Source organism: Coturnix japonica, chromosome 2 (assembly GCF_001577835.2).
Source record: "Coturnix japonica isolate 7356 chromosome 2, Coturnix japonica 2.1, whole genome shotgun sequence".
In the NCBI taxonomy this organism is placed as follows: Eukaryota; Metazoa; Chordata; class Aves; order Galliformes; family Phasianidae; genus Coturnix; species Coturnix japonica.
The window spans coordinates 101,361,850-101,373,807 of NC_029517.1; the positions used below are offsets into that span (position 1 = coordinate 101,361,850).

Below are 11,958 nucleotides of genomic sequence, written 5' to 3' on the forward strand. Positions count from 1 at the left end.
AGCATCAGAAGCCAGCTCTGGTTTCTGTTGCGAGCAAACTTTATCTGCAGTTTCTTTGAACTGTGACCCATTCAGCTGGGTGCATATTTTAAAACTGAAGAGAAACGGTGCCCACTGAATATGAGCATCAAGTTGTCTGTCTGATTGTTGAGCCCATAGAGCTGCACACTGAGGTAACTAGCAAGAGACAAGACTGCAGCACGTATTCCAACAAATATCACACATGCATTATGGAAGAATTCAGGCACTAATTTTATCTCATATACATAATCATGTATTTTTTGAAGTTTTACTATCGTATTTCTCCAATTATAGTCATGAAGTTTAACTATAATTGGAGAAATATGATAGTAATCTTACTATTTAATAATGGAGAGCATTGATCTTCACAGAATGTTAGTTTGCTAAGGATAATGAAAAACTGTATACTTACTCTTACTGTTTTATAGGGTGCAATAACGTTTCTTTCTTTAATAAGAAAAACCTGAAAGAGCAAGAGACTGTTATGGCTTTTGTCCAAAATTACACTAACAAACAACAACCTGCCAAAAAAACAAAATAACAGCCCTCCCCCCACCATCAATAATACACGTATGTTCTGATAAATACAAAGCTAAGAACACTGCTTAAGCAGCCAAAACACTAGGTTGCAACATCCTGCTTTAGCTACACTAGATAAACAGCAAAAAACAATGACCTTTTGTTGCTGCTGTGAAAGGGATGAGTGTTCAAATGCATTTCACAGGCTTACTTTGATGGTCAATTAGTGAGTTTCTATTCCCATCATATGACCTTCAAGAAGCTGTAAGACTGAAGGCAGTAAGCACAGCCACCAGCCTAACCCCATTCAACAGAATACTTCTCCCTGCTTTTTTCTGGTAGCTTTTGCCTCTGGGGTTCTGCTCTGAAGGCAATGCCCCTTCTCACAGAGGGACCTCACTCCACGACCGCTTCACGGGTCTTCTCAAATGAGCTCTTTCTACTACCAAACATTTTGCTTCCAGTTCCAACAGCTAAAAATGTCATTTCCTTTCCCATCCCACAGCTTACTTTTGAGCAGTTTTGTTTCTTTGATGCTACTCTCAGATCTGGAGAGAATCCTCCACTCAAGAGAACCCACACAAAACCAACAAAAAGCATAAGAAACCACTTTCCTTCATTTCATTTTCTTCACAGCCCCTACAGAAAAGCTCATCGTTTATTGTCTGAAAGATGCCAAAGCCAAAAATGAGTCATGTTTCACTCTGTCTATAGGAAAGGCTCATACTTGCTAAACTCTCAGACCTGGTTAAGACTCTAAATGGGTATGAGATCCAGAAAACACAATAGACCCACTCCACTGGCCTTCTCACACACCAGATCCACCCGTTCCATGCACATAGCTTGCTTAGGGCCCAGTGCCTTAGTGTGCTTCCTACAGCAAGCACCAGGCCTGTGGGTGTGCACACAAAGGCAAGCAAAAAAGACAAAAGCAAATCATAGGATCACAGAACTGCTCAAGTTGGAAGAGACTTTGGCCTGGCAAATGAGGGTTAAGTGAGTGGATAGCATCTGCCTTGACAGTAGTAGAACCCACAAGTAGGCAAGGTGGCCTTTGCCACAAGACAACGCACAGTACCGATATGCCAGAAGAAATTAAATGGTATAGGAAAAGCAGACAGTACACAGCAAAATACGTACAGAAGCAGAGCCAAAAATAAATAAATAAATAAAAATTAGCATGTTGTATTAGTTTCCTATTTTGTAAGATGGTTCTCCAACGCTACCTTGAGAAAAATTACATTATATAATCCCACATTATTACTATTTACTATACTGTACAGCCATTAGTCTTTAAGTTACTTGTTAGACAGAGCAAAGCTTCTTGTCCGGCTATGGATTAACATTTTTTTGAGCCTCAAAAAAGGCAAACATTGAATGATCAGATCACCTTAAACGTGTTCACTTTCCTATAATGCAGAAATTCCACTCTGAAGAAATATTCATATTGAGGTCATGATTTATCACGAACACAACCTGCGAGCACTTCATACCTGACATACTCTTATACAAAGATATAAGCACGTGTCATCCCAGCAAAACATTTCAGCGCACTTCCCCAGTGACAGAACGATGACTGACACTCTACACGATGGCGCTAACATTTGCCATTTTAAAAGTTAACTTTTTTTCTCCTTTGTAATGTTTCTGCAAAAACCCATTCTACAGATCATATGTTAATATTGTATGCTAGAGGGACAGGTAATAAAAAGGGCAGTGACATTAAATACAATACTTCAGATTTGTTTTTTTCCTTTACCACCTGGAATTTTACACAGAATAATCAGAAATGACTTAAAAATAAAACGGCTGAATACATACAAAGCCATGAACACAATGAGCCTTAACTAAGCAGAACTCTTCCAAAAAGTAGTTTCAAGATGAAATTAAGTGTACTGATTACTTTAACACAGGCCATGAACTTTTCTAGTGCAAATTAAATTACATGCCTGAGCTCCTTTTTGACTGCCACAGTACTTAACAGAGTAAGGCTAGTCCTTGTAAAAAGAAATCTTATAGATTTGCTGCAATGTTTAAGGAAGTATTTCCCACCTCATTTCAGTTACTTCCTGAAATGAAAACGTGAACTTATTTTGAAGCACTGGAACATCTACCAGCTCCAATTAATCAAAGTTTAAAGAATATTCTATCGGTTTTTACCAAGTACAAACACGTTCAAGTCAGTCATAACTCACAACTGGAACATGAATCCATGATTTAGGATGGCAACTGAAAATGATTTGGTGGACACATACTTTGTGAAAACATACTCTACTGAACTTCAAGAATTAAGATGGCTTTGCCATTACCAATACAAGCAATAGAAGGAAGAAAACTACATGTAACTGTAGCAAGACCAAAACAAAGATGATGAATATCCAGTTTAAGATCAGCCTACTCTCTTTAACTTGCTTTTAAAATTATCCTAAGCTCCATTGTAACATGCACAGTGCAGAAAATTCCCTTTAATCAAAGTCTCATTAATAGAGCCACTAACAGTTTAAAGTTCCCAAGCATCAATAGCTTCACACTGATGCTAAGTTTTGCTTCCAGTCAACTCCTCATCCTAGAATTCCAGCTCTGAGAAACACTATTGAAATACATAACCTCTCATATTTATACATTGAAAATCTGTTATATGCAGCTCTTACCTGATTACACACAACAGAAATCCCACCAGATATCTCCCTAAAATGAAAGTAAGATATTGAGAGACGGACATTTCAGCTTTAAAAAGAGTTAAATGCATATGTACAGTAACTTCAATTCACATACCGTAAGAAGAGGTTATTCGCTTCATTGTCTTCTGGTGCTTTTATACTAATGCAGTCTCTCAATGGTATCTGCAGCAGGTTATAAAAATAAATGCGTGCTCCTTAAATGTAATCTTACTTTCCCAAGAAGTTGCAGTGTTGCACTGCTTACCTTGATAATGGGTTGGAGATTTTCATCAGGTTCGAAAATGATCGACTTTGAGCAGATTTTTAGAGAACCTCTTATTTTCCTAAAGGAAACAATAAACGAATAAGTAGTTGTGTATGTTTTGCAGGTAGATGGGAACTAGAATGGCTCCTGTAAATGAGTGAAGGTAAAACTTTTGTACCTTTCATCTCTGCAACCTTTACTTATGATATGATTAGCTCTGTGTTGTTCAAAGTAATATTCTTCCAGGTTAAGAAGCAGCAGTGAAAACCTGCAAAGAAACAAACTCAAATCATTCCTTCATAGCCAGAACAATGTAGAATAGTTAATACCCTTAACAAAATACATCAAGCGCACGGGAAATGTTCGCTGTTATTGGTGCCCTGCTTCTCACTCAACCCCTAAGAATGAATAAGTTAACTTTGTAAAATAACAAATCTGAATGGGAATTCTGTGCATGTAACAATGACTGTCTGATGCTCCTCCAAAAGATGTAAAGTTTGATCTTTCATGTTGTTCACTTCTCAGGCGTGAACTATCTTAGAACAGTCAGTCTTTTAAAACAGTAGTTCATTTAACTCACATTAGTGTAAGCCAGCCAAAATATGCAGTGACACGAGAGGTGGAGCAGGAACTAAGTTATTAATGTAAGTTAAGGTCTTTCTGAAACAAAGACAAGCGTCACTGATTTAAAACATTAAGACCACGTGTGGTTTTTACTGCACCACTCTACAGATCCCTTCTAGTGAAGCATAACCTTCCTCTCTAACCACTTTTCTTTGTACCTGTGCTTGCTCAAATGCCTGTTTCTAAACTAATAAACAAACAAACCTCAACCAAAAAAATATAGAAAAAAGTCTGATGTATTTCGCCATAGGACCACTGTCACACCAATACTCTCACAAGGTAAATACAAGTAGGCTAGCCATGATATAACGCAAACTTACATCCTCAAACAGCTTCAACAACTGCTGCATGTAATTAAATATTTACTAGCAGGGTGAATCCATGCTCACCTACAAGTTTTAGTGGTAGGGAATGACTGAGTATTGGCACAGCAGGAGGAGTGGAAATATCTTAAGTCCTTCAGTCACAGGAACAACAGCTGCTTGCGCATGGGGCTGCCCTGACAGGCAGAAGTACTTACCATTAGTCATGTCCATGCTTTGAGCTAAGTTCTGTAATGCATTCGTGATGCGTTTTACAAGAAACGCTCGTGACAATGCTAATAAATGCCAAGCATCCCCAGAGCAGTATTTCACATTTAAATAACAAGCAGTAAGCGTGTCAAGGGTTCATAAAATGAACTACTTACTAAAGCTTCTGCTTGTTAAGTAAGCGAATTATATACTAGAAAAAAAGAGTACTATTGGCAAATTCATCTTGTTTACTTAAGTTTTGTGTCATGACTTAGCAAACTTACTGCAACCTATGAAAGCACATCCTGTCATAGAATCATAGAATGGCTTGGGTTGGAAGGGACCTCAAGGATCATGAAGCTCCAACCCCACTGCTGCATGTAGGGCCACTAACCTCAATATCTGATACTAGACCAGGCTGCCCAGGGATCCATCCAACCTGGCCTTGAACACCTCCAGGGACGGGGCATCCACAACCCCTCTGGGCAGCCTGTTCCAGCACCCCACCATTCTCATAATAAAGAACTTCCTCCTCATATCTAACCTAAATCTTCCCTCCTTCAACTTCTAACCATTTCCCCTTGTCTTGCTATTTTTTACCCTTCCAAAGAGTTGTCAACAGGCATAAACTGAATTTCCAGGCTTCAGAGGCTTTGGTGCCTCTGAAGGAGCTGAATCATATTTACTTTGATCATCTCAGGAAACAAAGGTTCCAGCTCCACATTATGAAGGGAAAAAATCCTTCACCAGGAGCATTCTACACGTTAAAAGGGCAGAGAAGTATGAAACTGTAGCAGAGTGCACACAGATACCATTAAATCTCATTTTTCAACATTACTCAAATCACTTGGGACAAGCATAAAAGGCCTGGACTTCTGCAAACACTGATACAGCAAGTGCTATCACAATTTTATTTAAAGCTTTTTATTGAAGTTACATCAGAATACCTAAACAGTAATTCAACATTAGAACATTTCTTTTTGATATTTTATATATATATATATATATATATATATATATATATATATATATATATATATATGTGCATGCCTATGCACTTTGCTTAGTATCCACAAGCCAAAGTCTCTTCATCAGGGATCTGACACTACAGACATAGGAAACAACCAGCTTCAGACCAATGATGTTAGTGGTCCCAAAATCCTCTTCCAAGACGGTCATGTTCCATTGAATTAGTTTCCGAAGTTCTCCATTCTTACACTCCTTTGTCTTCATCCATCCTTTGGACAAGTTCCACACATTTATATGGTCTTTCATAATGCACCCGTTGTCTATATAATTATTAGACTTCCCTTTTATGGTTTTAACAAATGCAGGAATCCTTCATATACTCAAGATAAGTCACGTTTCTACATCAAAACACTGGCTATGCTATTTGCAGTGACACCAACACATTTACATAAAACTAAATACACAAGCCAAGAGTGTTCTTTGAAATATTTCAGGATGATTCTTCCCTACCTACAAAGCGTTCTGTCTTCATACTCAACAGCTTTTGCATCTATTCATCCTCCCGCAGCCAGATGCATGGGGCCAATGGGAAGGACTTGAGGTATGTTTCCCCTTCTACCTCACTTCTATTTCAGTGAATATATGTTAAGAATAATATGAACTGAATAATATGAATAATATGAATAATATATGTTAATAAATAAAATAAATTTTATTTATGATACCAAAAATCATCAAACTTGTATTTCAACCGATTGTGACTGGCTTACAAATTTAGACCAGCTTAAATTACGTCTTAAAATGAACCTCGAAATTATGAAGCATGACCTATAGAATAACCTGGAATTTTCATGTAAATAAGTCAAAAAGTATAGCCACTAATACTATAGTATCAACAGGGTCTCTCGAGAGGGGCCGTCACCACATCATATGTTATTTCAGAACTGTCAGGAGGTTTAACAAGTATTTGCAGATAGCAAGGGAACACAATAACCTCTGCTATGCTGCATCAGTAGTTAACAGTGTTGTGAAGGGCTGCACAAATAGCAAATCTAGCACAGAAACTACACAATTGCAGCAATGGGGATCTTCAACATGTAGCAAAGCAGATGGACTTCAGATGAACCTGCAGTGAGATTGTCTTCCAAAGAACTAAAGGTATTCTAAAGACACTTGTGGTTATCAGGATACTGACATGCAAAATTTATGTGCTATCAGCTGTCGCACAGTCCTATGACAAGAATTGTAGGCATGTTTGGTATACATTTAGAATGGCAATTTGATTCTTCTGTGTGCAGCAAGGGGAGAGAGAGCAGGAAAAGGGAAATCAAAACCAAGCAGTAGGAAGAGAACGATACCCAGCATAAGAAAGTGGCAAACAGAGTATAAGTGGAGAACTTGTACTTCTCTTGGCCTGTGTTCTCTTGAAAAGCAACCCAGAAAGTACCTGTTGATGCCAAAGCCTTTGGAATCAAGCAATAAAACTCACAGCTTAGCATACCCTAGGATATACTCATTCTGGCTCCATAATATAGGCATTTGTCACAGGCTTACATTCACGTTCTTTGTGGACACTGTGCTATTTAATTAATAGAATCACCATGGTTGGAAAAGACCTACAAGATCATCCATGTCCCTCAACAGAACATCCAGTCATTCCTTGAACACCCCCAGGTGAGTGGTCTGGAGCACAGGCCATATGAGGAGAGGCTGAAGGAGCTGGGAATGTTCAGCCTGGAGAAGAGGAGGCTCAGGGGATGCCTCATTGCTCTCTATAACTTCCTAAAGAGAGGTTGTAGCGAGATGGGGGTTGGCCTCTTCTCTCGTGTCATTAGGGATAGGACCAGAGGGAATGGTTTCAAGCTGCGCCAGGGGAGATTCAGGCTGAACATTAGGAAGTATTACTTCTCAAAAAGGGTGGTCAGGCAGTGGAATGGACTGCCCAGGGAGGTGGTGGAGTCACCAACCCTGAAGGTGTTCAAGGAATGACTGGATGTTGTGTTGAGGGATGTGGTTTAGTGGGAGCTATTGGTAACAGATGAACGGTTGGACTTCATGATCTTTTAGGTCTTTTCCAACCTTGGCGATTCTATGAATAAAATATCTCTACAGAGTGAGAGTTTCAAAGATGCTCATGCCTTGTATTTTAGCTTCTTAACAGTCTCGTCTCTACCCTCAAACTCTTGCCAATAGAAAGTAAGATTGCAAGGATGCTTCTCAAAAAAAAAAAAAATAATATATATATATATATATATATATATATATATATATATATAATGTGCATAAAGCTTTGGATCACTTCAAAATCTGAAGAGCTTTAATAGCTCCACTGGTCCAACTCAGCCTACCAACTTCCTCCACCCCACAGCCTGCTTAAAGCAGCAGAGGTATCTCACTTCCAACTGAAGAAGCCATCAGATCAGCAAAGTATACACGCTTCCATTCAGAGCCGTGCAGTTTCCCCAGCATAGTTTGCCTGGCTAGAATAACTTAAATGAGTTGATGGAAGGGAACAACAAGGACCAGACACCATACAGTGTGAAGGGGTCATGATAAGAACAATATAAGCAGAGAGGAGACCCTTCTGCTTGGCAGGCAGCTCTGTGGTCAGAGACAGAGAAAGCAGCAGTTCCAATTTCCAGGATGGAATCAATCAGTAGTTTTGATCATTATGGTGGGTGGAAGGACATTTAAGCTGCCACATCTCAGACTTAAAGCAAACATTCCATCTCAAACCAACCGCAGAAGCAGTAATAGACTAGAAGAAGGAACTTTACTAAAGGCTCTAACAGCTTCTGCATCAGAGCATCCTGTTACCAACTCACATCCACTGGCATTAGTCCACTGAACCTTGTGGAATAAACAGATACTCTTTTAATTGTTTGAGCTTAGAAAATAAATACCCACACTTACAAGTAAATTAAGACATGCCAGTATAACTTGGAGACAATTTCATGTTCTTGTGTCATCCCAGAAAAACGGTATTAAGGAAATCTGAAAGATCCAGATAGAAGCAATGTGGAAATAGCTTCAAGAAAAGAACAGAACAAAACAAAGCACAAGCACTTTGCCAAGCAAAACAAATGTTAATCTAGTTAACCTACAGTAGTACTAGCGTACTGCAGGTGAGGCTGGGAAACAAAGCAGTGAAGTATTCCGGCCTTCTGTTTATTTTTGACATATAATTGCCACTTAGAAAAGGGCTGAGGGATCCGAGCCAAGAACACACCCTATACACATCAAAGAACAAGGCAGCATGCTAAGTACCAGGAAAAACACTTGCAAAACTTAACTTCACATGATGTCATCTCCTAAATATAAGTTTTGGGAACCCAAATTACACCCCAAACATTCTTGGCATTGTTCAAAGCATTCAGCACTGAAACCAAATGCAGAATTCTTGTCGTACTAACTTCAACTTGAGGTGTGCAAGCCCTGCCAGAATGCTATGACGGATCCCCCAGCAGACACAGCTTTACAGGTTTGAGGTTTTTCACTCTTATTTTGCTTAATGTGCACATCTTTTTATACTTCAGTTTTCAAAGAACCAAACCTAGCTCCAGCTGAGATCCAGCAGAAGACTGTTCAGGGTGTGGAAGAACCAACCCAACAACAGCAAAAGGAAACCGACAAACCCACAATTGATTTTATGTACCAATATCACCTACCAACTCAAGCATCAAATCAGTTCTAACTGAAGACAGGAATGAGTGTGCAGGGACACATCTCAGCAAAATTCTATGTATACTGCCCAGAAGAAAAGCCAGCCCATTGATCCTGCTTTAATTTCTTAACCGTGACCGCATTGTTCCATTGTTCCCATTTCCATCACTTCACTGCACATGCCGGAAAACCACTGGGGCACGATGCCTTAAGGTGTTTGACTGGACACACCTTGAGAAGATACTGGAAGCACAGTCTTGATAAGGGAAGTACATTGCCAGGGTCACAGCAGGTAACCCACTTTTGTGGCAGCATGTGGCTACATAAACTACCTCTAACAGCGACCCTCCTCTTAAAAGCACAGCATCTGTTGGCCAACTGTAGGACTCCTTTGCTAATGTTTGTATAAAACCCTCCGTTATGAATATTTTGTCCCAAGAGGGCGAGATAAAGATACAGATTTAAAGCTGCAAGCAGCCATCACACAGGAGAACCTGCAGGATCTACATTGCATGAGTGATGTTAGCAGCAGAAAGGATAAACTCTGGCAACAGAAAGCAAGGCAGGCAAACCAGCAGGTCTATTTATAAAAGACCTGTATAGCAAGTGTTAGAAACACCTGTGCTTGGGCACACAGCCAGCAGAACCAAGAACTCGAGAGATAAAGAAAGCAACAAGTTCACAAAACATCACTTAATTTCAATTTTAACTAAGATTAATTGGGGAAAAATACACATCTATTCCTACTCATGAATGTAGACTGTTTTTAAAGGTTGCACTGGGTATCAACACACATAATGAAAACAAGACACAATATCTCATCTTTTATTAAACTCTGAACACATAGGAAAAGTGAAAAAGTGTCTTCTAATACAGGTATGTTTGAAGGGGAAACTGCTGCCAGAATTAACTCAATAGGTGGATTGGTTTATTTAAAGGAACAACTCCCCCTCTGTTCTCAGCATACAAACAAGGCATTTTAGAATTACCTTGTTTTCTCCTAGAAAATAAGTCAGAAAAGTAGGCTTATGTAATCAGATATTAATTCAGTCCAACTAATTAGTTCAAGGCCTTTTTCTTACCACTTAGAACTGGTCTTCCTTCCTTCCTCCCTCCCCCAAAGCAACTATGTAAGAAGATTAGCTTTTTACCCACTGTTTCACAGTGCTGTTAATCAGAACTTTCACAGCTTACACATGTGTACATTGCTTTATACAAATAAACAAACAACAAATCCACGTGTGAAACACCGCTACCACTAAGTTTCAAGCCTTAGTCAACTATGAAATAACTACAGGGATGTTACTTCAGACAAGGGAAGCTCAGGGGTAGGAACCTGTGTTGTATCCCTGCAACAAGTACCCAGCAAGGCTTAAAGAAAAGATCTCAGTGCAGCCTCTTGAAGAGAGAGAAGTAAACAGCTTCTCTGTGCTGCTTTAAGGCATGACTGCCACAAAAGGCGGTAGGATTACATATTACTCATTTGATATTTCAGAGACAAAAGCCCTTCAGAGTGCTTAAGAAATGCTGTTAAGATTTCCAACCTCTCCCCTTCCCCCCCATGTCAACACTCCGAAAGCTGTAGTAGCATCATCTCTCACCAGCGATGAATCAGAATTTATAGGACAAAGTGAGCCAAACTCTTTGCCACGTGATTTGTTCCTAAAACAACAAACAGCAGAGATGTACACCAGCAACGTGTCCATGTGGGACCTGCCTCTCACAGTGTGGGCCACAACTAGGGAGCACTTGAGCCCTGTTCTTACTTCACAGAGATCTTTGTGGAAATACAAAGATCAGAAGGGACTTTGAAGCTTTCTGACAAGCCAGATGTAGGTAAGGCACATAAAGGAAACTGTGTCACTGGCTAAAAATAAGAGAGCACATTCAAAACTTACATAGGCATGTGTGGTACGGCCTGCTCACAGGTTCAGGCAGTCACAGGCACAAAGCACAGCGGCTGCAGACAGACAGCAGGAAAAGCAGCTGCATTCAGTGCTCTAAGGAGCTGCCAGGGAGCCCATAAGGCGAGGGCTGACAACACGCTGCTCAGCATGTTCAGGTAAATCGTAAACAGCATCTACGGTGCAAGAGTGCCTCCACGCCATGCACACAACCGAAAATCGGAGCTTATAAGCAACTCTTAGTTTTCCAGCTTTACCCTGCAGCCCTTTCAGCCTTATGTCAGGGTAATCGATGACAGCAGTAGTAACAAGGACACCGAAGCCGGGCGCCGCAGCCGCCCCTTCCACCCAGCGCTCCGCCGGGGCCTCCCGCAGGGCCCGCGCCCCTCGGGCCGGCTGAGCCCGCTCCCGCTCCGAGGCCGAGCCGGGCGCTCACCTCTCCTTGGAGTACAGCTCCTGCTCCTGCCGCCGCTTGCGGATGAAAGCCATGGAGCCGCCCGGCCTCTATGCGGCCGCAGGACGCCGGGCCCGGCCGAGCCGCGCCTCGGAGAGGCGGAGGGAGCAGCACGGGCCGCAGGAGCCAACCGGTCTGGCGGGCCCGGCCGGGGGCGCCCGCCCCGCTTATACGGGCGGAGAGGCGGGGAAGGGGAAGGAAGGCTGCCGGCACCGGGCCCTGCGCCCTCGCCCGGGCTGTCACAGAATCACAGAATAACCCGGGTTGGAAGGGACCTCAAAGATCATGTCGTTTCAACCCCCCTGCCTGGCAGGGCCACCGAACATACACATTTACTAGATCAGGTCGCGGCGCTGCGGCCGCTCAG

General features: G+C 41.2%; 1 protein-coding gene across 2 annotated transcripts in view; it reads right to left on the reverse strand.

Moving 5' to 3' along the window:
• Window positions 1–11,752, reverse strand: part of NSMAF (neutral sphingomyelinase activation associated factor) — a 31,981-nt gene extending 20,229 nt beyond the window's left edge. The window contains exons 1-6 of one of the 2 annotated variants that reach the window (XM_015855615.2): window positions 11,574–11,752; window positions 3,644–3,733; window positions 3,466–3,544; window positions 3,316–3,383; window positions 3,192–3,228; window positions 434–484 (exon numbers count right to left, since the gene is read on the reverse strand). In XM_015855615.2, coding sequence (XP_015711101.1) covers window positions 434–484; window positions 3,192–3,228; window positions 3,316–3,383; window positions 3,466–3,544; window positions 3,644–3,733; window positions 11,574–11,626 — 378 coding nt within the window. In that variant the 5' untranslated portion in view covers window positions 11,627–11,752. Of the gene's footprint in view, window positions 1–433; window positions 485–3,191; window positions 3,229–3,315; window positions 3,384–3,465; window positions 3,545–3,643; window positions 3,734–8,483; window positions 8,555–11,573 lie in introns of those variants that run through there. The other variant, XM_015855613.1, reaches the window with a different exon arrangement.
• Between the last annotated feature and the right edge of the window lie 206 nt (window positions 11,753–11,958).